Genomic DNA, 27,838 nt, shown 5'->3' with positions numbered 1-27,838 from the left:
CTCGCTCTATTGATGTAAAATGCAAATTTTAATCAATTCGTTCAATTATGTATCATGCACCACGTCAACCATGTGCGGCCACGTGTTTGTGTTTATTTATATGGCTGACGTGACTCCGTCCACGTGTACGAGTTATAAAATATTTATTATATCAATTTTTCAAAATTTCTACTCCAAGATTTTGTCATATATCTGATTTTTTTTAATGTGTGCATTGTAAAAATCTATTGGGAAAAAATCAGAAAGGAACAATAGATCTGTTTCTGGAAATCATTCGTATACCTAACGATTGATGCAAGTTCGAATTTGAATAAGATTAATTTACAATTGCAATAAGCATTATTTTAAGACTATTTTCTTTTTCCAAAGATTATTTATCTTCCTACATATTTGGCCCGATATATTTTTGTTTCTAAATATTTAGCTATCTGTTTCTCAATAGAAACCTTCGGCTTTTCATGGAATAGTCTTCTATGTTGTTCCTCAAGAATTTATTTTATTGTATGCACAGTACAATATCTTGAACAAAGAAAAAAATCTTTTATCGTAGGAAAACCATAAATAACACCGTAGAAAATTTGACACATTTCGAAATTCTTGATCCGTCATGCTAACAAAAACCGATTACCGTTACTTTTGTAATTTTGTACTGGTCAGGTATCAGTATACTCTATCGCAAATGCAATGACTCATCAATATCTGTCCCTTGAACGATTGGTCCGCGTCAGAGAGACGCCACAAGCGCGAGCCAATCGCCGGTCAGAACGCGAAGATTAAATGGCGACCGGAAAGAGAGAAACGCGCAGAGTCCAACGCATCATCGCGTACCTATCGCCTTACGTACGTATCTCTTCTCTTTTTTTTTTCTTTTCCCCCTGACTTTCGCATATCATTACGTCATCGGAGCGGAGAGGCGGTTTTGTCAATGTCAAGAATCTCGGGGAAGAGTTTCACGCGTCAGAGTCGAAACTGGTCGAAACTGCCGGTCTCGGCATTTCGCCGTTCGCGTTGTCAGTCGTCAATCGTCAATCGTCAGTTGTGGTTCAACGCAACCACGCAGTGAGAGTTGATTCATCGTAGTGCGAGGTAGTGGTCGAGTTTCCGAGTGATACACGCGCGTCCACATATACGTACATACACAAAGACATTGATACGAAGGACTCGCCATATTGTGCCGCCGGAGTGACGCCGCCGCGTCGAACGCACGTGGTCGGCTGTCCACCAGGAGCCTCCTGATAAACTGATGAAAAACGGTAGTTGCTCGAAAATTATCATATTTTTCGTGAGCATGCTACCCCCGACGGAACGAAGTCACTACTAAATCAAGCCGACACTTGATTTGACTCTCGTAGTGGCGTGTCACGAGTCTACGATTCTGCCCGACGCGACGCGGTGATTTCGGTGATTCGGTGAAGGCCGTGGCGTTGATGATAGCGGAGATGATAGCGGAGCGTCTATGGACGAGCCGTTATCACCGTTGATATTATTCGCGATATCGCATCTCCCCGCGCTCGTTCGACAGTCTCGACTCTCGAGGCCGTGGTGTACGAGGAACCGGAGGGACGAGGGGGAGATCGATCGTTCTCATGTATCGCCATGTTGGATAAGAGCGTTAACGGAATCCGATAACGACGTGTCCGTGACGAGACGAACGTCACGTCACGGCGAAACGCAATGTAAAATCGCGCGGCCACGAAAAGCCTTGGCCACGTGCTATCGGCTCTCTTCATATCGTTGCGCCTGTCAGCTTTGGAGCGACCGTTAAGACGCGGTCGGTACCTTCGTGAGTCGGTAATTATGGATTTTGCGTCTCGCACTTTCCCATGATGCGTCGCGTGGCAACAGCAGAATCGTTGGAATCGGACCGTTCCTCGGCACGGGCCACGGGCACGGCGATAAGTAAAGTTTCGCTCCGGCAATCTGATTGCCGCGCGCGATGCGACGAGTTTCTCCGACGATCACGAACGACACGAACTCTTATTAATAATATTATTGATAACTACTGATACCTATATATTTCTATCTCGTTTTCATCGAGAAGTGCATTATGGGTGGAAACTGGAAATTAATTTCTGGTTTGGTTAATAAAGCCTGTACACGATATACGCAAAATAAAGATTTGTAAGCGCAAATATATATATATACATATATATATACATATATTTCTGTTATCTGTAACTCTCTAAGTAATAAATGTGTGACTAAAACTAAATTCAGGTCAATGCCTGATTTTTCACATTTCGCCTGCATGATCAAACGAGAGGTATTCCTTCATCTATCCATTTCTAGAAGCTCACATGCGTTGTAGGAAGAGAAAACCAATACGCCCCCCTTCCCCCTTCGAAGGAAAAATCTCCTTGCTATTGGTCGATCCTTGCTATCGACGATGACGACGATAGATCCGTATTGAGCGGTATTGTTGAACTAAATAGAACGAAGCCCGTTAGGCGTCGCTGTGGTATTTGTAATTGGCGCGCTTGCGTTGCGTTGGAAGTTCACGTCGCTAGTCTCGCCGTGCGCGGCGAGGGAGACGGGTCGTTAGTAGGGAACGGTGGAACAGAACCATTTCGGTACGTCGCGGAAGAATGCGTAGCCATTGTTGGTGCTGCGATCGTTAGTTTCTAGATCCGAGATCGCCATGGGCACGGAAAGGGACTCGATTGCGCGGAGCTCGAGGATAACGTCGACGGGACACGAGGCGTAGCATTGATACGCGTACCGCGATTCGTGCTGGGAGAGACGGACGCGCGTGTAAGTCTAAGACTATAAGTTTGCTCTCTCTCGGAGTGAGTGTCGGACCGCGTCTCCGCGACCCGCGTTCCCAACTCGTCCCGTCTCGTTCATCGTTGCGTACGCCGTACGCGAACCGAGCGCTCGCGCTCGCACGAGTGAGAGTGAGTGCGGTGATATACGGTGGGGCCACTAACTCGCTTACGGCTTACGGCGGCCATAACACCAACCAACCAACCAACCAACCAACCAACCAACCAACCAACCAACCAACCAAACTAAACCGAGACGAGCGAGGGAGAAAGCGTAGAAGCGTTAAGGCGTAGAGTGCGAGTTGTCCCGGGGGCCGTGTCGTAGTGCCGTACGTAGTGCTAGTGTTTTTCGATTCGACTTGCCGTGTGTGTGTGTGGATAAGCGGACTTCCGTCTCGTGATCAGGTAAGCGATCCCGCGCGACGCCGGGAGCTTGGCGAGCTCGGCGTTCGCCGTTCCCCGTAATCCGTTGTAGGTGTAATGGTGTATAAGCGTTCTCTTAGTTTAGCGCGTGTGGCGCGTTATAGCCGCGGCGGTGCATGAGCGCGGCACGCCGCGCCGCATCGCGGTACGCCGTGCGACGTAGCGACTAGCGACAAACGGCGCGGGCCCTTGGCTTGGAATGGGAGTTGGGAGCAGGGAGCTTTCTTTCCTCAACGGCCATACCGCCATGTTGAGACCTACGCCGAATACGAGTGTACTGTGTAAGGCGGTGCGGTGCGATGTGTGTGCGTGTGCGTGTGATGTGTGTGTCTGTCTGTCTCTGTCTCTCTGCCCGGGTTACCGCGCGCGCCGCGGTCATCCCCGGCTCTTGCTCGTCGTCAAATTCTCACGGCGTCATCTCTCTCTCTCTCCCTCTCTTTCGCTCGCTCGCTCGCTCTCTTTCTTCCCGTGGCGCCAGTCGCCTCGTTCATTCGGCAGCGCTGGCTGGCTGGCCGGACGGACGGCGAATTGTCCGCGCGGCGGTTCACTCATGTTTGTTGTGCGTCGGCTGGGCGCGGATCCGCTGTTTTTCTCCTCGCCTTTCTCTCCGGTTGCTGCTGTCATCGTCATCAAAGTCATCATCATCGTCATCATCGTCGTCGTCATCGTCGTCGTTGTCGTTCTCGACTCCACGCTTATTTCTCTTTCTTTTCGCGTGGATTTCGCCTTTCTCCACTCCTACCTCGGATGATTTTTTCGAGCACCTGTTCGCGGGCAAGCGCGAGATCTCTTATCTGTCTGCCCCTGATACCTGGTACGTCGTAACGTAAAGTGTTCTGGCACTTGGCAGGATCCTCTTTTCGATCGCATTCACAGAAATTCGTTCATCGATGGCCAAGATTTAACCGTCGTTATAGACACGATGTATCATCTTCTCCCGCGCGTATTGTCAATTTTGCATTTTAACAGCTTCCTCGCTTTCTATACCAGTGTAACACTTATTTGTGCTACTTTAGTCACAACTTTCCATTTTGGCTCGCTTCGATGAAGAACTCTGGAATACGCCGAATCTTGGATCCAGTTCCAGATTCAAGTGAATTTTTTTTATGTTTGGAAATGAAGAATTTCGGATGTTCGAATGTGTGACAATTCCATTGGATATTTCCTTATGAAACCCCAGATGCATCTCTTTGTACAAAAATCATGTCGCTGAAAATCTCGTCTCTTGTGTAATTTTATTCTAATTGTTATTTCTTTTGCATAGAATTAAGTTAGGCATTAGACTGGTGTAGATTAATGTCTTCTAGTTTATACATGTTTATAGAAATATCCCTTTTTTACAACAATGTATATATATATTATATATATATATATATATTGTTAAGATAAAATTAAATTTTAATAAGGCTATCTTTCCTTTAAAAATATTGGGGGTAAATATATTATTAAAATGTTAATTACATTTTGAAAGAAAATTGGTGAATTACATCGTGAAAGAAATTATGGAGCCATTCTTTCTTTTGTTAAAAAATAATTTATATAAATAATGTGAAGAGATCAAGTATTTCATTCAATTAATATAATATCATTGTATTGTAATATTTTACTTTAGAATTTTTTTATTGCATCAATATAAGCATGTAAATTATTTTGGATTATTACATATTGTGTAACAGTAACTGTACTCTTTAACAAAATAATGTAATGTATAAGAAAAAAAGAGAAAAATTTATATATATATATATATATTTTTCCGAATAACCTCTGTTAATATATAGTGATATAGTAAGAGATAGATTTTGCTTTTCCAGCATGTACTACTAGATTCAGTTTTGCATGATATGTTAAATAATATATAAATTCCCTGAGAGTACATCTCAATGTAAAAATCATTCTACAGCGATGAAACAATTTTGGGGTTGTTACAATATGGGGTCCTATTGTTATGTTATCCAGATGTTGCTAATGTCGCGAGTCTTGCCTGGAGGTACGGAGTCTCACAGCAGTACACAGGGCTGACATTCAAAGTACTACCACTCGGTAGGCTTATGTAGTGTTATGCCTCCTCGGCACCAATACTCCTGGTTGCAGCGCAATCGTCTTGGCAAGCAATTAATGAGCTGCCATGCTCAATTCAGAATATATACTTGCCATCTCAATTGTTGATGAAGCCTCATAGCGTCAAGCATCAACGTAAGGCAGTTACCTGCTGCGTAGCATTTATGTATCATATATGTCGGAAAGGTAGGTGAAGCTCATTATCGTGAAATGGATGAGCCATATATTATGAACGATTAATCGAAAAAAAAAGAAAAAAAAACCGTTATGAACCATACATATTTTGCTTGCATATTTAGATAATTACCTATCAAGTATACTCTTTGCTACATGATGAAAATTGCTAGATTATGTGTCGACTAATAATCGAAAAAATTGTCTTGAGAAAAATTCGATAAATCCCAACTCGCTAATGAAACAAGTATAAAAACATAAATGGAGTTTAAAAAATGATATATTCTTTTTGTTAAATATTAACGTAGTTTATTAGATAGGATTGATTAATAATAGCTCTTACTCTCTTTCTTACAAAATTATTACTATACTTTACAAAATATTTTAGTATAAGCCGCGTAATTAACTAATATAACAAATTTTTGTTTTGCTTTATTTTTTCTATTTTATAAATGAAACTTATTACGCTTTGCTCTTTTTGTTGCAGAAACGAAGTCAAGATGCAGCAGGTGGACACCATCTCGCAGAACAATTCTGTAAGTGATTAATATTATGCTATATTTTGCGTTAGTGTAGAATGGAGCTAGCTTTATAATTCTCTGCAATACTAAAAAGCTGCATTAAAATCCTGTAATATATCCATACTATCTACTAATTTCCCAATTTCAAACCATTACATATTACGCAACATTAGTACTCACAGCATAATATGAACTTATATAAACATAGATTGCTTCTACTTGAAATAATTGGGAGGAGTTATAATATATATATGTGTATATATATATATATATAAATTATAAATTATATGTTTTTTTTAACATTCCAGTCCAAGTAACATTTTGTAAATCATTACCTTGCTATATATGTCTGTGTAATACATTTTATATTATTTTTTATCAACTTTTCTGTGTTTGCATACATGTGTTTTGATAACTCTTAATATTGTTTGCATTTTTCATACCTTGCGTAATAGTTGATATAAATATTCTAACATACTAAAAAAGAGAACCTTGTGTTTGACTGAATAGTATGTATAAATTACAGTTAGATGTGGAGGAGCGAGAAAGGCTGTGTAATATACCGAAGGTGAGAAACCTTGTTGACTATGGTTTCCATTAAGATTATTGTTGAAATATGAATTGGCAACTAATAAATTGCTGTGTATAAATAATTTATAATTTTGCTTTAATCACTATAAGTAGTGGTAAATAATGTAGACGTAATTCTATAAATAAATATTAACTTTACAAATAAATTTTTTAATATAAAGATATTTTAAAACAAATATTGATATATTTATTAATATTACTGATATTATTATAGAGGCAAGATTCTTTTCGCTTTGCTCACTATCTTGTATTCACATAGTATTACAAACATTTCTGTATTTATGCCATTATGTATAAATGTATAATAATATTGTGTTTCAATTATTGTACGAATTATTTCTGACAATTATTTCTTATTTAATGACAAAGATTTGTTCTTACAATTTTGCATGAATCACACAAAAATGCCATTATATTTCATTTCTAAATTTTCACTATTAAATGTTATAGTCTCTAGTAATGTTTTTCTTATGCAAAATTCCAAATCGCTTGCCTGTGGTTATGGAAATTAAATATTTAGCAGCCTAATTCGCTCATACACACACATACAAAACACACACACACACATATTACATGAATAAGATCATTAATTCAAATATGTTTCATTAATAGTTTACGTTTATATAGTATTTAAGAATTTATTTTTGTTTATTTTTGTTTGTTTTCGTTTATTTATCGAAAAGTTTTCCATTTGTTATCTTGTATTGTAGATTCTACTATTTTATATATTTAGGTATCATAATAATACAAATGCGATACATAATTACATATACAAGCAGCATTCTCAGATGGAGGGATTCTCAGATCTTTGGGACGCATGCGCAATAACGTGCAAAATAGCAGACGTTTAAGCTTCTCTTTTCATTGTACATTCCACTCATTTTCTGTCTTCATTTCCCTCCAAAAATCAAGGTCAAGTAATTAAAAGTGGACAGATATTTCTGTTTAATCATGTACATAATTCCATATTTTTTAAATATTTAAAAGTGAATGTCTAATAAGAAGTGTTCCGTTTATTCTACTGTTTTATCTTCTATATTTATTTTATTTTTAAAAAACACGCTACTGTTATTAAAATGTCTATATTTTTGTATTTAACTATATACTATTGTTATCAAATGTAATATATAGGCTATATTAACAAATTTCATGTAGAAAGTTCTTGGATGTAGTCGTGTACTTTTTTTATTTTTTATTTTTTTATTTAACATTCGATAGACAACAAGAATAAAACGATACATAGCTGTACCTAGATGAAATTTCTGAACGCAGCTATAATAAAATTAATACTAAAATTATTACGTATGAAGCAGTTTTGTGAATAATATATTATTTTTATTTAACAGCACATTAATGTGGTTCATTTGATTTGATATTATCTTTTATTAATTTTTTATTGTTATAATACTTCAATATAAAAAAATGACAAAGTTATAAATAAAACTTTCACAATAAATTATCCTGATTACTCTTAAAAAAATTGAGATTTTTATAATTATTTTTAAGTGAAAATATAGAATGATAAAAATAATAAATATAATAATAGGATGTTTAACTATCAATAAAACCTTGAAAGTTTCGAGACTTCTTTTTATCCTTGAAAGGATAAAAATCCTTAAGGATTTTCATGCAATTTTCATATAATTTCATCAGTATTCAGGGAAATTTTATTTTTAAACTTTAATTCTATCTTTGAGAATATTGTTTTTTTTTAACTTTTTTTGACAATGCAAAATATCGATAATTGATTAATAATAGATATGGTAGCAGGTACATAACCATGTAAATTCACATTTTACATTTTCATGTGTTTCGCTAGTTTTTATTAAAAAGTTTTTATTAATGACATTGAAGACTACTTAAGTGATCAAAATTAATTCAGTGTCTTTATCAATGACTTTATCAAAACTGCCAAGTTTCTTCCGCGAAGGCATTCATCAGTTGCCCGAAAGATGGTGTAAAGTCATCGAAAACAATGGAAATTATTTCGAATATTAAATGTGCTTTGTATGAGTAACTTTGAATTATGAAAAAAAGGCATCGAATTAATTTATACACCTAATACATAGCAGAAAACAGAATAGCTCACTGATTATCATATTATAATGAGTTTTTCATATTCTATTGTTTTCGCATCTTTAATTGTAGAAAAAACCGAGATGGAGTTAGCCTCGTGGAATATTTTTTTCTTGACAATACATAGTTTGTATTGTTTATATTCTAATTTTTTCAAAGTTGCATTAAAAATTTCTCTAAATTTTCATGGAATTTTGAATAAAAATATCTGGAGAAAATCGGGAATTTTCAAGGAATTTTTTTTCAAGATTTTACCTTGAATAAATAAAAATATATTATTTCACATAACTTATTTATATGTATATAATTTTAGCATTAATTTTTTATTTAGAAAGTATAAATATTAACACATTTTCAATTTCAAACTTTTTTGGAAGGAGAATGTATGAATAATACATCTTTAAAATATGCTTTCCGAAATATCTTTGGATGTCTCGTAATAAATTTTCTTTCCATTGCATCTTTTCATTTTTCATGTCCATTTCATTTTCTATAACTGAAAATGACTGCTGTTAAACGTTTGAACTTTTGTATCTTGTACCATTGTTGCCAAAGTTGAAATGATATGAGCGTGAAGAGTACTAAATTATAAAACTTTTTTTCTTAATATTTGAATTTCGATGTCCAATACATTCTTTTGTCCTTTGCACTTTCTCTTCGTTTTTTTTTTATATTCATTTCTTCTTTAAGATCAGGTAAAACGGATTAGAAGGGACATTCTTAAATTTAACCATTATTATTGTACCATTGTTGTCGAAGATTTCTCTTTTCCTGTCTTCTCCAAGGAATTTGTTTTTTGACCCTCTCAGAGCTCATATTTTATACACTTCTACTGACAATTGTCGGTATTGTTAAGCAGCAACAACAATGAGAACCGCATTTTTTTCCTAAGACAACCCTTACTATTGACTATCATTAATTATCGACACCAACAACTGTCGGTAGACGTTGACGAACAGAGTACGAGCCCAAGAATATTAGAATCTAATATACAAGAAAAGACTGCTTTCTTTTTATTATTCTCGGAAAACAGAATTTATTGATTATCTATTGAATGCGTTTCAAAAATTGTCGTTTTAGAATATATTTTAAAACGTTCTCTCCGAGGAAAGTTTTATTTGAAATATGTAGTACACATGCCATATACTATATTATATATACTATATAGAATAAAATTTCTCTCGGAAAAAACGTTTTGGAATGTAGCTTTAATCATTTCGACATAATAATGATAATTATTGATCGCATATCGTCTATTAAAGTATCGTCTATTCTGTTGTTTTATTGTAATAAAAGTAATTATATTATAGTCCAAGACATATTAGGTGTTGGAATTAATTCGTAGCGTTTTACAAGTGATGGGAAGTACTTTCATTAATGTATTTTTTAATGCTCATGTGAAATAAATAACATTCTTTCATTAAAAACGCTATGAATTAATTCCAACACCTAATAATAAAATTCAAGAAATAACAAAATGGAAAACGATACGGTAATTGAAATTTGTATTAATAAACAAAATTGCTATTTCTTTACAAGACTTAAAAATTGCGAAAATTGTAGAAAACTTAATCTCATTGTCTTTCGTTTAAACGCTTACGCGGCACGCACATTAAGTACTTGTAATTGTTATTCTATCTTTATTGTTTATTAAACGTAAAATAGGGACAGAAGCGGTTGAAAATGAGTGTTCAAATGCAGCCCTATTCTAACTTGACCAGTGTTGTAGCAGACACGTTGTTCTATAAAATTAACTTTTTTTAGAGCAATTTTTTTAGAATTAAGTAATATGAAGTTGGAAATAATGTAATCTATCTATTAGTAATCTCTTTCACATATATCCATATACACATATATTTCCAATACACATTCAAAATCATAATTTCTATCTATGAGTGTTAAATATTTAAAATATCGCGATTATTAATGTAAAATACTCTTTAACCTCAGATAAATATATAAATTATAACATGTTCACATATTAAATATTTATTCGTTTGTTTGGCTAATCAATGCTTTATATTAGAATGTGATTACTTATTATAAACTATAACAAGTTAAGGTTATAATTTGCTAAATATGTTATGTGATTGTTAATTTGCAAAGTGGTGTATACTCGAAATTGCATGTAATACATGTATGCGTATTATCAAAATTTATATTTATAAAAATATTATGTATTGTAAATTACATTTTGTTACTTTATGCATTATATTTTATTCGTACAATCATTAATAATAATTTATATAAATACGATACGTATCGAATTTATGATATTTTATCGATACTTCAAGAAATAATGTTTAAGATTATTTTTTCAAATAAAAGAATTCTTAAGAATAAGATATTCTTGATATTTATACAGTTACAATAATTTGAAATTTAAAGAAAAACTTATTGAGACATGTGTAAGAGATTTAGTAAGAGATTAATCTTTCAAATAATGAAGCTAATTCTCTGAAATAATTCTCTCAAAAATAAAATTTAGAACAGATTTTCGATTTCTGCATTTTGTCATGAGTATATAAGTAAATTGTATGGCCCTTATAGATGTAACTTATAGATGAAACTTATTAATCTTGTTCTAATTGTTTATAGTTTGTACAACTCAAAATTTTTTTTTTATGTAATAATACTTTTGTGTTTATATGTTCTTTTTGATTATCTTTCATTTATCTCTAAAAGTAATATGTACATAGCTGCATTTCTGTATCACATTATGAAAAATTTTTGAAAGTTTCAAATAACTCTATAAATATTTTTAATTATCGATCTTATATTTATATCTTTATATTTCCAATAAATTTCCTATATCAACAAAACTCTTGTCTCGTGCGATGGTGAAATATGCGTGAATCACTCTATATAAACAGTATTTTCTAAATGGACAATATCGTTCGATTTTTTTCTAGGATTACAGAAGCACATAGAGGACTAAAACTATAAAAATTTCAAAGAAATTTTTCTCTTCAAAAACTTTTAAGATGTTAAATATTACATGTATATAATAAAAAATAAAAATATTTTCACATTCTTGTACATCATTTATATAATTATTTATGATTATTTTATAAAAAATTATATAGAATATATATTTATATTTGTATAAGACACACACACACACACACACACACACACACACACACACACACACACACACACACACATCATACATACAGATGTCTGTAAAGTCTGTCTCTATCCCATTTCAGAAACGGTTTAGAAAATTATGAAAAATGATGGAATATATGTTTGATCATTTCGGAGGACTGCGCTGATTGATTAAGTAAACTGATCGAACGCGTATTTCATGATTTTTCAAATAGTAATAATTTTAAACAGTTTCCGAAATGTAATAGGAGATATGGACAAATATTACAGGCATCCTGTATTTAACTTTTAGAGGGCCTGCATTTTTGTCTTGAAATTTTGAATTTTTTAAATGTAAAATTTATGTATATATTGAATGTTTATGTCACGAGGAGTCGACGAGTTTTCCGTTGGCCATTATAGTGACCAGTCCAACCCTCTGAAGGTTAATAATATGCGTCTACACCCATATCTACATCCATATAAAAAATACATAAAAATAATTTAACTTTTTTTACATATATGATTGCGAACGTAAAAATGATATTGTTTATTCCTTGAATTTCAATTCTTCATAATGCCATGATAGTAGTAAACATATGATTTTTACATCTGTTGTCTTGTATTTTCTAAAACTTTCGGAAACAGAGAATAAGTTGAGGAATAAATTTGTTCAAGAAAAGAAAGGAAAAAATTTAAAAACGTAAAGTACAAGTAAAATGAGCGAACCTGTAGACGGCAGTTAAAGATTTGGTCTAAATTCTACATTAGACGTAGATAAGTTCGATCTAAATTTTTCATTAGAAGTTGCATATATATAGACGTGGTTTGTGCGTTATTGATGTGTATTGAGTTGATATAATTATTAGGTGTTGGAATTAATTCGTAGCGTTTTACAAGTGATGGGAAGTACTTTCATTAATGTATTTTTTAATGCTCATGTGAAATAAATAACATTCTTTCATTAAAAAACGCTACGAATTAATTCCAACACCTAATATATCTGCTTCTTTTTGATTGCAATTTATATACGAAATGAACATATACTCAATTTACAAAAAAAAAAAGCAAAGAAAGTTAATAATCAAATAGGTATAATCAATTTCGATACATGCTTTAGCAAAATGCGTGCATATGAAATACTGTTGTGTAAATTATAGAAAAGATGTCAAAAAAGAACTCTATCTTTATTAAATACGAAATTCTAAAAATAAGATGTGTTTTTGTATTCACATATATTTTATGGGAAAATATGAAAATTTGATGCAAGATTTAGAAAATAGGGAGAACCTGATTTATTAACGAGTATTTGAGGCAGATTTCTTGTCTTCTTAAAAGCTGTAGCGAAAAAAGCTGAAAATGTTTGAAAGAATATTATGGGTAAGATTTTAAATTTTTACCTGCTTTGTCGATTTGTCTCGATTTCAATGGTTCCATTTGCCTGCGTGCTATGTGTCTTATTCGGCGGAACATTGAATAATAAATCGCAACAATAGAAATGGAAATTCAAAAGAAAATAAAGGGACCAGCTACCTGATCCTAAATAAAAACTATACCGCCTTTTTCAGAATTCTTTTAAGATTGAGATGATATGAATATAATTTTTAACTTGGTTTTAATAATTTAAAACAATTTCTTTATAATTTTATTTAACACTTTTTATTGTTACAAAATCGCTTATTTGCTTTTTTAATTAAAAAAATAAATTTCCGGAAAATAAATTCGAAAGTTTTTAATCATTAAAATATTAATTTTTAAATACAATTTTAGTGTAATAATTGATTCTAAAGGAATAAAAGTGTTTCTTTAAAGTATATTCTTTTTTCTTTATATTTTCGCTCTTTTTTTTTTGTAAATTACTACTAAAAAAATAATATTTGAGTTATGCCGTTGTAGCAAATAAGTGATATGTTGATATCACTTATTCAATCAATCAATACAAAAAATTTATATATTCTATGTATTATTATATATAGAATAATTGAAAATTTAAATGAATGAAATAAGTAAAAGGCCAAATAGTTGAGATTATATTTTTGTGCTGAAAATATTTTATTTATAAATTAATACATTTTTTAGTTATATAAATTATGCGTTGATTACTGTCGGATTTGAAGTGCAATCACAAATAAGCTAAAATAATATCATAAATTAAATTGATTATCAATTTAATAATGGTATTAATAAGCATGGTAAAAATATTTAGAACTTGTTGCGAAAAATATCACAGGATGAAAACTTAATAGGTACAAATAAAATGTGTTGCATCTAAACATAAATTTGCTAATAGTTTTACAATACATCTGAGAACACTGCATGTAAATGTATGTAGCAAGTAATCTAAAATGCATGATACTGACAAAATTAATAATGTGTGAATATGTCAGTATTAAGTAGAAATAATTTTATTTATAAACTATTTTGCTTTTGCAAAATGTGATGTGCTTAATAGATTTCTTACTTAACATGTAAAAATACTGTAATGTAGATACACAAGTAATTGAAAATTACATCATTTATTTATATGTATAACTAACAAAATAAAAATGAACAATATAGACGAGCACACCTGGCAAGGCTTCGACTACGCCAGCGAGTCCTGCAAAGGAACCGCCCCCACGTGACGAACCACTTTTGGAACCGGTGGATGGCATAGTTCAACCACCGGTTATTCCACCACCCGATCGTCCAGGACGTATCACGAATCAATTGCAATTTTTGCAAAAAGGTGTTTTGAAACCAGTATGGAAGCATCAATTTGCCTGGCCCTTCCAACAACCTGTCGATGCGAAAAAACTCAGTTTACCAGTACGTAAAAATGGCAAAATAGTATTTTAAACAAGTATTTTATGTATAAAAAGAATCTTATTTTTATTGATATATTTTGATATGAAATTGGAAATGTATTTTGTTAATCATTAATTTTTTTACTATTTTATTAGGTGTTGGAATTAATTCGTAGCGTTTTACAAGTGATGGGAAGTACTTTCATTAATGTATTTTTTAATGCTCATGTGAAATAAATAACATTCTTTCATTAAAAACGCTACGAATTAATTCCAACACCTAATATTATAATTTATGCATAGGATAATGAGATGATTAATTGGCATAAAGAAAACATTATTGCTTTTTAAAAAATATTATATTTTGCAATATGTATTTACATATCATTTTTGAAAAACAATTATGTGTGCCAAAGGGTTTGCGAGTTATGTATAGTGCTATATGTAGTCATGATCTATTGATAATGCCAACGTTTCGTAAACCTCGCCGTTCTTTTCATTATGACGAAGAGACATTTATATTGTCAATGTGCTCCTTGCTCTGATGAAGTAAACGGGGCTCACAAAACATTGACATTACCAATGGATCACGTCACGGCGATAACCCGCAAATCCTTTGACACTTTTGAAGAAAATACTTGTGAAAGTCTCAAAAATATTAACAATTGTTTTTTTTTTAATATCAATTCATCTCATTATTCACTCATTATATGCATAAAATTATTAAGATATGATTACCAAAAAATGAATAATTTGTGAGATATTTTATGTTTATTATAAAATATAAAATATCTTATAAAATATGAAATTTTTTATAAAATATGAATTTATAAAAAATTTTTTATAAATATGAATTTATAAAATATGAATATTTTGTATTGAATTTTTTGTTTCTATTTTAATACTTCCATATGCGGAATCATTTTAAAAATTAATTCTATTTAAAAATGGTCTTTATACAATCTTTATAAAAAGTGACCTTTATATAATCTTGAAAAATTAATTTGCTGATTCTGACGGTTTTTTTTCAGTAACGGATATGAGATTCAGTATTATTCAATAGACTATCATTTCTCTATCAATCATATATGATTCATTATTATACGCAAGAGTCTTAATATGGATAAGACTTTTCGTAAAATGCTTTACTTTAGGAGCTTTATAATAATTTTGTTATATTGTATATAACAAAATAGCTTGGAAAATATATTTTTTATTTAAAAGGATTATCACAAAATCATCAAAAAACCAATGGACTTGGGCACAATCAAAAAGCGGTTGGAGAATTCGTATTACTGGAGTGGGAAAGAATGTATTCAGGATTTCAATACTATGTTCACCAACTGTTATGTCTACAACAAGCCAGGAGAGGATGTTGTAGTTATGGCACAGGCTCTCGAAAAATTATTTCTTACAAAGGTATATTTTTAGGAGAAGATTCTTTGTTAAATAACATTAATTAAAAATTGAAAATGCGCGCGCACACATACACACCACAGGATGTTTCAAAAATAATTATAAATGTTTATATATAATTTATATAGAGAAAGGAAAAATTTTCAGATCCAATATTTGTGTGATTTTTATCTTTATAGTCAATAAAATATATTCTTAAAGTTTGGCAATCTATTTCTGAAACACCCTACGTGTATACATATAAAATACTTTTTTTTCCAGATAAATTTTATTATGTTCACATATTGTTTTTATTAAATAAAACATGATAGTATAATAATTTCATAGGTTGCACAAATGCCGAAGGAAGAGGTAGTGTTAGATCCACCTGTTCCAAAAGGACCCAAAGGCAAAAAAGCTGGAAGAGTTGGTGGACCAGGAGTAGGGGGAGTAGCGGGAGGAGGTACAGGAGCAGGTAGAGGACGACCAGCTTCTGGTGCAGCCGCTGTTACTTCTAGTGTACCAAATAGTTTAACACCTTCTGCTACATCAGCTGGAACAACGGGCGTTATACCTATGCCGCCTCTTGGTACTCAAGCACCAGCTTCAGTACCTGGAAGCACGAATACAACCACCATTGCTCCACCGTCAAGTATGGGCGTTACACCAATGGCTACTCACAATTCTTTGCCTCAGCAAGTTGTCCCTCCAACCACGGGTTACCATGCGCAGCCAGCGATGGATCCTCAAACAACTTCGGCTGTGCCTCCACCTCCACAAGTCCCTACAACACCAACTGTAATGCCTCCATCACAACCTGCCAAACTTAAAAAGGGAGTTAAAAGAAAAGCTGATACTACAACTCCTACCGCAAATGCGTTTGATCCATTGTATACACCTATGGATTCCAAGAATGCCAAAATACCTACGAGAAGGGAATCTGGCAGGCAAATTAAGAAGGTGAGTATATATATTTTTTTTATTACTTTATTGCTATATTTTGTGTTTGAATCAAAAGTATCAACATAGATACGATATATTTGTACGGACGAAAAGCAAAATATTCATTATGAAATAAATCATGCGTGCGTGCGTGTTTTTTTGCATGTATGTACGTGTGTGTGTGCGTGTGTGTACACATATTTATTTGTTTGATTTGAAGTTTTAAATGTGTATACATTTTATCAAAAATTAAAGATTTTATATTTATATAAAAATAAAATATTAGGTGTTGGAATTAATTCGTAGCGTTTTACAAGTGATGGGAAGTACTTTCATTAATGTATTTTTTAATGCTCATGTGAAATAAATAACATTCTTTCATTAAAAAACGCTACGAATTAATTCCAACACCTAATAGCTATATAATAAATATGTGAAAGGACCACAATAGATTAAAATAAATGTAATTTTGTTATTGATATATCTTTTTAAATATGAAAAGTACAAATTATATTTTACATGATCATAATATGTAACAAACATCCTTGTTCCTCGCATTTATAAAGTCATATCATTTCATGAATCATATTAATTATATTAATCATTGACCAATGATTAATTAAATAATATATCATTAAACGGCAATTTAAACAACTCATGTCATGGCTGTTTCAGCCAACGAGACAAGCGGAAGACGGCTTAGTGCCATACCATCAGGCCAATATGCCTCTTATGGGGGCAATGGCCCAACAGGTACATTTATTACTATTCCTTCATATTCCTTCCGTTCATTTGTGTTGTCATCATCTATTGAGCAAAAATTAGCAGATTTATATGTTATTTTAAATAACAATTTTATATTTTATGGCATATTTTGTATTGAAAATCTTTTACTGTAAAAAATAAATTATAAAAAATTTAATTATATATATATATATATATCTTATATATTTTAAAAATAAGATAAAAGATTGTGGTATAATTATTTATTTTCCATAAAAAACTTTACTTTTAAATTAAATAAATTACAACTTGATGTGTTAATTTGTTTTTCATACGTTTTTTTTCTTATTTTTTAGCCTCCGCATGCTGGTGTCAAAGGAAAAGAAAAATTGTCTGAAGCCCTAAAATCTTGTAATGACATTTTGAAAGAACTTTTCGCTAAAAAACATTCGGTAATTGTGATGTTCATATATGGCAAACTAATTATTACAAATAGTATACTACTCTGAAATATGTAACTTAATCTTTTCTTTTCTAATAATATGCAGCCCTATGCTTGGCCTTTTTACAAACCTGTTGATGCAGAACTTCTAGGCCTTCATGATTATCATGACATTATCAAGAAACCTATGGATCTTGGTACAGTAAAGGTATATATATTTTTGATTGTATTAATCACAGATATTGTACAGAAACGAGTTCAATTTATAAAATTTTTCTAAAACTATGAGAATTACAAATGATTACCACAAAATTTACATTATATTTTCTATAATTAGATGATCTATATACTTTAATATGAAACATTAACTTTTTTTTATAGACGAAAATGGATAATCGCCAATATAAAACTGCACACGAATTTGCGAGTGACGTACGACTTATATTTACGAATTGTTACAAATATAATCCTCCCGATCATGATGTTGTTTCAATGGCTAGAAAACTTCAAGATATATTTGAGATGAGGTAGTTAAAATTTTTTACATTTCTAATGTGGAATTTAAATGCATGATAGAATTATCTAATCATGTAATTGATACATAATTAGGTATGCTAAAGTTCCCGATGAACCGATGGGTAGTAGTATGGGAACTATGAAAGGAAGCAGTAGTGGTAGTGGTAGCAGTTCTGGAGGAGACAGTTCTTCTGATAGTGAAGATTCAGTTGAAGAACGTACTCAAAAATTACTTGAATTACAACAAGAGGTATAATATTTTTCACGGATATTTTTTATACAGAAACTATGCGCTTTGCGGGTTATTTTTCTACTCTTCGTCCTGATAAAGTGAACTACAATGCTCACGAAATGTTGGCACTCTAATGATGAATGTTGACATGGAAATAACGAAATGCATAGTTTCTGTATAAGTACAATATGTTTTTTTTTTCGAAATAAAATAAAATTACTTTATAAGCAAATGCAGATCAAAATATAATTTATATTACTTTATTTACAGCTGAAAGCTATGCAGGAGCAAATGAGGAAATTAGTAGAGGAGAGCGGTAAAAAGAAAAATAAAAAGAAAAAACCAGACAAGCCAAAATCAAAGCCAATGAGTAATAAGAATAGCAGCCTTGTTGCCAGTCATACTGGTGCCATGAAAGAACTTATGAAACCAAGTGGTGGCATTCCCAACGTATCCGATAGTGTCGGTGCTAGTATAGCCAGTGTTGCAATGGGTGCAGGCGATTTAAAAATGCCTGGTGGCATAGCTAGCGATCTTCACCATCAAACTACAGCAGTAGGACCTAATAAGACCCATACTGCAGGAAGTTTAGGACATCATTTGCCAACAGCAGCGAATGCTAAGCCAAAAGGTAAAGGCCGGGGGCCTGGAAAAGCTGCTACAACTGCAAATACTGCAACCAAGAGGCCGAAGGCTAACAGCAGATCTACTGGGAACAAGAAGAAAAATACTGGCAATCAACCACCTCCAATTTCATTTGATTCGGAAGATGAAGATAGTGCTAAACCAATGTCTTACGATGAAAAGAGGCAGCTCAGCTTGGATATTAATAAGCTACCAGGTAAAATATGTTAGATTAAAATTGTAATTATATTAATGAAAAGATTATATAGCATAAGAAATAATGTTTAATACAAAAAATACATACAAAAAATTTTCAAGGGATATTGGTGGATGGTCAGCTATCATATAACAATATAAAACCATTATTATCTAAATGTGTTTAAAATTATTATTGTTATGATATTGTATTTCATTTTTACTTCTCTGCTAATTATATAATTCTGTTCTATGAAATATATACTATAAATTATTTTGTCTATTCAAAAATATAATAATGAAGAAAGAAATCAACCATAAATATCACTCTTTATTCGTTTATTTTATTTTTTTAGGTGATAAATTAGGTCGTGTGGTACACATAATTCAGTCTCGGGAACCTTCACTGAGGGATTCAAATCCAGATGAAATCGAAATTGATTTCGAGACACTGAAACCATCAACGCTTAGAGAACTGGAAAGCTATGTTGCATCATGCCTCAGAAAGAAGCCACGTAAGCTTTATTATAAATTTAACTTTATTTTAAGTATGTCAAATAATTTAGCTATTATTTTTCAATGGCAGTGTATATAACTGTATATACATTATACATAATATATTAGTATAATATACATATTATACTTCAATTATAATATTATTCAGTTATATTAAAATTATAATAAAAAATATAAATATATAAAACAGAGAGATAAAAATCAACGTGTTTCTAACATGTTTTAAACATGTTTTTTTATAGTGCTGTTTACAACGTATATGAAGCATTAAAAATATATTTGAAAAAAATTATCTTATAAAAGAATTATCTCTGATATAAAAGATAGTATTTATCTACAAAATTGTATTTTTAGTATATATTTTATATTTAATAAAGTTAATTATTTTTAATTTTTTTTAACTAAAGCTAGTAAAAAAGTTTTGTGTAAACTAACAATAGTAATAATATCATTATAATTTAGTACAGGGTAAGTTACTTTCTGAAAGTAACTAGTTATAGTTTTTTTGTTTTAAAAAGTAATGCTGGTAAAAAATTTTTTTTATGCACAAATATATAATATATAGACATACATATATATAAACATCATAAACATTTATAAACATATAATTATATGTAAAATATAGCCATACATATCTATACATCTTTCTTTCTTTTATAAAATTACTATATATTTACTATAATAAAAATAATATTAATGAGAAGACAAAAAAAATTACAAGAATAATTTTCATTATTTCCTTTAGAAAAAAATCAAGTTTAGAGAAATGTAAAAAAAATTGCTCATATATAATTATCATATATATTATGTATTAGGAGTGTAATTTAGTGTTTGAGGATTTTGCAAGAGGTGACACTAATGTTCTAATCACAGCTATTATTTCTCAATGCTTTAATATTACTCCATGATATTTAGTCGTTCATTAACAATAGACGCAGTAAACATCATGTTTATAACGATTTGCGTTGCTTCTGTTTTTTAATCAGAAGAAAACGGCGGCTGAAGGTAATATAATACTGATAGAAACTTATAGCAATGTTATTCCATCAATTAAGACAGGTGAAAATTGGTTCTGTCGATTCAAAAATGGTAATTTTAATGTAAACGACAAAAGCTGAAAAATGCAGATTTGCAAGTATTATTTAACAAAAATCCAGCACAATCCACTTCAGAACTTACCAGAGAATTAAATGTTGATTGTACAATAATTTACATGATATGCTGATTAAATAAATCAGTTTTTGAAGAAAAAAAACACTTAAAACTAAATCACACTCCTAATAATTTTATACATAATTATATACGAACAATTGTTTTGCATTTTTTTAAACTTAACATTCTTTTTTAAGCAATGCGAAAATTATTCTTTTAATTATTTTTGATGTTTTTTCATTATTGTTATTTTTATTACTATAAACAGTAATTTTATAAAAGAAAGAAGGATGTATGGATATGCATGGAAATATGACATACAAAATTATATATTTATGAATGTTTATACATGTATGTTTATATATATATATATATATATATATATATATATATATATATATATATATATATATATATATATATATATATACAGGGTCCGGCAAAATGATCTCCCACATTTTTAAATTATTAAAGATTAAAATGTGGGAGATCATTTTGCCGGACCCTGTATATATATATATATATATATATATATATATATATATATATATATATATATATATATATATATATTTGTACATGAATAATTTTTTATCGGGACGAATTACCATTACAAGTTACCGGTTCTAAAAGGTAACTTTTCAATTACTTTAACACTATTAGACTCAACGAAGATAAAGATTGATTTTTATTTTTATATGTATATACAATTTTATTTAAAAGGTAAAAAAGTATTAAAGCTTCTGTTGACCTATTCTGTAACTTTTTAACGATAATTTTATTAACTAAGGATGACACTGTGCAGGTGTTTTACATAGTGAAAAAACTGTGCAACAATAGAGTATAATGATATCAAACTATCATTAAAAGTTATAGAATAGGTTATAGGCTTATTGAGTAGTCACCACAGCTATATTGAATCATCGCGTCAGAAGCAAGAAATAACATTAATTTTTGTTATGTGCCGTTGGTACTGTGGTGATTACAGGAACCTTAAGCCAGAAACGCATAGAAAAAAAACGGCAGTAAGATATAAACAGTAAGCGAATCGACCAATCAGAATAGAAAATGTAAAACCGTCTATAATGGGAATAATATTGCGTAGTAAGCAGTAACTTGGTAAAAAGTGACCAATCTTAATCGATTATTCTCATCTTATTCAATTGTGATTGGTTAATTTCTCTTTAGAGATAAAGAACCATAGACATTAACAAAATTAAATTACTGTTTATCTTTTGAACGCAGCCTTTGTCTTTTATACAAGCAGTAGTAGCAATAGCGTTGAGGTTCTAACTAATTATATTAGATTGATAAATAAGTTAAAAATATGTAAAGTAACTTTCAAAGAAATTCAAATTAGTTACTAATTACTAAAAGAAATGTAAATAAGACCCGGTTTTCCATTTTTTGATTAACTCGTTAGACTTATCCTGATGTTTTTTTATGATGATGTTACGGGTTTACCACAAGTTAATCAGATAATAAAAAATTGGATCTAAGTTAAGTTACAATTGAAGATAAAGTTAAATTAAAATTATGAAAAAACTATAAGCTCTATTTTTACAATATATGGTCATCTAAAGATTAAATAATTAATTTCATTAATAAATCTCTTAGTAACCTTTAATCTTCAGGTAATTACATATTGTGAAAACAGTTCAACTGTAACTTACAAGTAACTAGTTACTTCTCAACCCTATAATATTTAGTCTTATGCATGCGTGCGCGCATATTTATGACGTAATAAATTTTTTGTATAATATATATTTATCTTATATTTATCTTATATTTACCTTATATAATATAATTTATATAATAAATCTTAGACAATGTATTTTACATAATATTTTACTATATGTTAACAGATAAGAAAGTCAGTGGTAAGTCCAAGGATGAACAAATGGCTGAAAAGAAACAAGAATTGGAAAAAAGGTTACAGGACGTAACAGGGCAGTTAGGCAATGTCAAGAAAACTGCCAAGAAAGGTTAGATCAATTTTTTTTTGTATTTTTTTAAATATATCAAGAAATACGTTTGAAGTGAAATTAGATATAATAACGAAATCGTTTATGTATTTATTACAGAAGATAGTAGTAAGTCCGTTGATGTAGTTGGAACTGGTGGTGCCAGTGGACCTTCGCGATTGTCAGCGTCGAGCAGTAGTAGCAGCGATAGTGACTCCAGCAGTAGTTCGCTTTCTTCATCGAGCACTGATTCAAGCGACAGTGAAGCAGGTTAGATATAAATGCAACTAATAAGTTGTTATTATTAGACCCTTACCTGGGAACAAAGAACTACTCGTAATTAAGTAGTTGTCACAGAAATATGAATGACTTCTTTGGTGAAAGATTCAAAATTGGAATTACGTACGACTACCTGTTTCAGTATATATATTTATATATTACATTTTAATTTAATATATATGTATATGTACAAACAGGTATATAAATATACTTTCGAGAAAATAACGTATTCCGTACTACTTTCGAGTTCTTTGCAAAAAAATTTGTTACTTCCTAATGATTGCACTATAAAGCACAGATTTTCATACTCACGTTTACGCCCAAATTAAATAATAAAAGACAATACATTTTTACAAACGCAAAAAAGACAAATATGGTTTAGATTGTTAATACGCTTTTTCTTATCGCTAAGTGTAACAAAGTTGTCTGGGAGGCAGAAATATTTCTACATGTTTAAAAAATCTTTATTTTCTGTGCGTGTCTTTTTTTTTGTGTGTTATTTAATATCATAAATGACATTATCGATTTATAACGATAAGAAATTTTCTATTAACAAAAATAGTCACAAAGTCGTAGACGTGAAGTTCATAGTTATGAAAAAACAACTCACCATTTCATGTGGCATTTAATTCCATAGATATGTACGAAGCAGTAAAATGATTTTTATGAACCATATACATATAAAATGTCTTAATAATATAGTATCACTGAAAGTATATACTATTATAATTATTATTATGATTATTATTATTAAATTTCAGTACGTTAAAAGTATAAAGTTATGATAAAAGTTATGATTATGACTTCGAATATTTTCTGTTAATATTATTTAAAATTATATATAAGCTGTACATACTTCGTAATACGTAATCAATAATTGCATCAATGCTTATATTATAAATAACCTTAATATCTTTTTTTGTTTTATTAATTATATCTCATATAATATTATTAATTTCTATTATTATGCTATAGTTTGATAAACTTTAATTGAAAAACGTAATGCCTCGTGATTTGGTGATAAATTCGAGAACTTTGAAAAATATTTATGAATTCTGTGCCTAACCAATTCTCTATTGGCAAATGAAACAATCGAAAAATGCTGATATTATTGGTCATTGTTATAATGATGTATGACTAATATTTGCTATGCAAAAAGGAAGTTACAAACTAGATATAAACAATTTCTTTAAATGGGGATTTAACGCAAATATCTTCTTAAGCTGCTGAATCGTGCTTATTAATTACTGTATTTATTAGGACAGCGTTATTCATGTAGCTTAAGTGCTGCGTTATATTAATGCAAGTATGAATGCGTTGTCAAGTTTCATCTTGTAAACGAACTATAGAACAAGATTTGTCATGTCTACGTAATTTTGTATATTGTTCGCTATACAAGTGTCGCAGATGTGCAATCGTGTACAAGTATCGAAACTTGACACACGATTAAAACATTTTTATTTAATTTACGAGACATATGCAATGGTAAGAACAAAGGTGAGCTAGTGGAGTGCAGACTGTGTTTAGAGGATACCATGCCAGCTTGTTTCACGAATTATATATTATTGATTCTGAACAATACGATTATTTTCTCTTGTCCTATCGGTATTGACAGTACATTCTGTTGTTCGAAAGTCAAGTATAGTTTGCTACTCAAGGTCACTGAATTTTTCACTGCAGTTCCGCCTTTGGGTTCGTAAGAAAGTCATTGCTTCTAAGGTTAGTAAAATGTCTGAAAAGATTTTATTCTGCAATAAGCGACATTGCACTTAATCAAAGTGTATTGTTGCCTTGACTGTAGTGTCGAATATTAGTACCTTGTAATAAGTTACACAACTATTTATCGTAGCTTTCCCCGATAATTATATTGCCCCATATAATCCAAAAAATAATACAATATATTAATTCTTGCAAACTCGTTATTTATTTGCATTAAACGATAAGCAGAACATTACATTACTTGTATCACTGTGTTTTCGAATCATTAAGTTTGTTTTCTTGCATTGATTCACATTCATGCCGTATCATTTCTCAAAATCCTAAAACAGTGATATTAATATGCGCCATGAACTAAAGTGGATATATAATACGCAATATTATCAATGTATTGACGTTTGAAGTGCGTTTATGCTCCTAAACGGTCACACGTTTCCACATATTTTAAACTGTGAATTTTAATGACATCGGTCGAAGTACAGAATATAAAAAGATAAATTAGGCAATGATCATAGCGATACACACGGGAGAAATTGCAGACAATGTGTATTGGTGGCTAGATTTGCAAATCAGTGCATTTTAAGATTAGCATAGTTACGCGTTGCATTTTAATAGTAAGTTACGCTCTGGTCTCCGCAAAAAAAAGTTCTAACAAGATTCTTCTCAACATGAAGAAACTCACTCCTAGTTATCTCAGATTACTAATTCCATTTCAAGCTTAGTTTATCATAGCCAAATATGTGCTTCCTTTAAGAAGTCAATTATTAAAATGTTTCGTCTCTTGCAAGCCGAATCTGATAATAATATTACGTTGCTTGTGTGAGACAAGCAAAAACTGGTACAAATCTTCCTTATTATCTTACTCTGAATGCATAGATTTGAATAAAGTAATTATTATGAATCTCTAGTATATTGGTGCGGAGTACATTTATATCTGAATTCTGACAATGAGATCTCATTGTTTTTTCATAAAATTAATGACTGAGCATATATATATATTTGTATGTTTGTGCGTGTATATATATATATATATATATATATATATATATATATATATATACACATACATACACAAAGTTTAAATTAATGTGTAAAGGAGTAGGAAGTAAGACAAGACCGAGAAACGACAGAGATGGGAAAGGATCAAAAGATTGATCGCACGAAGAAAGCAACTGGAAAGGGAAAAGGAAAATAGAAAGGGAAACAAGTTTTAAGGAGATGGTCTAATGTTTATCTATATAATATGTATATACATATGTATACACATGGCGCCCTAGCCTCCAGACACATTGTTTGCACTCCGCTAAGCTTTGCTAATCTTCGTTTCATCCTATTTACCACTAGTTCTTCATCGGTAACCATTGTCAGTTTTCTCATCATTCAAATGGTTAAAAGAAAAGTTGGAAATATTGTCTTCTTGCTATTGAAATTGATATCATTATTCCAATGACGATTACGAATTGGTATGGTTTTACATGCCTTAATATATGAAGTACTATTTCTGTTAAGCATACACTTCGTTTTTCGTCGCAATAGAATTTCACATGTGTCGTAGAGATATCAAGGAATTTCCAAATAACGAATATTATCGATACACAATTTTCGAAATAACATTACTTTTAACTTGTGCGTGTCCTATCAAAACGTTTTTAGAAAATCTTTTATACGAATTTAAACAAGATTAATTTTAATGATATTTTGTTTTTATATTTCTATGTGTAAATGTCTGCTCGATAATGTTTTTTTTTTGTTGAGACATCGTGTAAATTTAGTTCTTACATGTAGCAAAATATATATATATATATATATATATATATATATATATATAAGAATTTATTGTGAACATAACCGATAATGACGCTCTAGAATGCTCCAAGAAGCAATCCTTGTAATTGAACATGTCATAATACGAGCATTAAGGATCGAATTTGCACTCGAGTACAATTAAATAGTATCATGAATCATACACTCAGAGCAACGTACTTACTGCCCCGACGAAATAAGAGGAGATAAGATAAGAGTTTGGGCGATTAATTACTACGATACTTGATACAAACAAACCGTAATTGATCGGAAAAAAGTGTTCGTCGATATCTAAGAAAATTATTGATATGGAACTATAAGCATTTACAAGTAGGCGCAAGAAATGTCGGGCAGGTTGATATTACCATTTTGTTTCCCAAAATACTGAAAGTGACTAGAGAAATCCGAAGAATTAGCTAGATTATGAGAGAACAAATTTTGAACGGCGTATGCTGAATTAGATAGATACTACGCATCTAAGATACAATCAGCATTAGTTTATAACGCGAGGTATAGGGCATTTTATAAATGATATTCATATTGCCTTCCAAAATTTTTGTAGCAATTCTATATGCAAGCACGCATCTAAATTTTGTTTTTCGCGTCTTTTCATCCAGACTGGAACGTTATTCTTCCTGCTATGAATTATTCCTGCTTGCGTTATACGCAAGAGCAAGATTTAAGGATTATAAATATTTTGTTACATTCAGAAAATGATACTTTTTATTTAATTGCGCTAATTATCTTCCTCTTCAGAGTCGTATGTAAACGTTCCGTCTGTTTTTTGCGTATATCGCAAGTTTAATAGTAACGATAAACACGGTCGTACGTGTTCTTTGTACATAGTGAAAACTAATA

General features: G+C 31.0%; 1 protein-coding gene across 12 annotated transcripts in view; it reads left to right on the top strand.

The window, feature by feature from the left end:
• Positions 1–478: 478 nt before the first annotated feature.
• Positions 479–27,838, top strand: part of LOC105144981 (homeotic protein female sterile) — a 38,564-nt gene continuing 11,204 nt past the window's right edge. For 3 of the 12 annotated variants that reach the window (XM_011054264.2, XM_011054263.2, XM_011054261.2), the window contains exons 1-16: positions 2,476–3,167; positions 5,142–5,429; positions 5,905–5,953; positions 6,465–6,506; positions 14,255–14,503; positions 15,706–15,900; positions 16,225–16,836; positions 17,494–17,571; positions 17,898–17,993; positions 18,090–18,191; positions 18,365–18,510; positions 18,593–18,749; positions 19,002–19,572; positions 19,907–20,065; positions 23,084–23,203; positions 23,303–23,452. In XM_011054264.2, coding sequence (XP_011052566.1) covers positions 5,419–5,429; positions 5,905–5,953; positions 6,465–6,506; positions 14,255–14,503; positions 15,706–15,900; positions 16,225–16,836; positions 17,494–17,571; positions 17,898–17,993; positions 18,090–18,191; positions 18,365–18,510; positions 18,593–18,749; positions 19,002–19,572; positions 19,907–20,065; positions 23,084–23,203; positions 23,303–23,452 — 2,737 coding nt within the window. In that variant the 5' untranslated portion in view covers positions 2,476–3,167; positions 5,142–5,418. The other 9 variants (XM_087404179.1, XM_011054262.2, XM_011054270.2 and 6 more) reach the window with 9 other exon arrangements.

The sequence above is a fragment of the Acromyrmex echinatior genome, chromosome 3 (assembly GCF_024713525.1).
Source record: "Acromyrmex echinatior isolate Ae372 chromosome 3, ASM2471352v2, whole genome shotgun sequence".
NCBI lineage: Eukaryota > Metazoa > Arthropoda > Insecta > Hymenoptera > Formicidae > Acromyrmex > Acromyrmex echinatior.
Note: the sequence above shows the minus strand (reverse complement) of the source record. Positions and strands in the feature narration are given on the sequence as shown.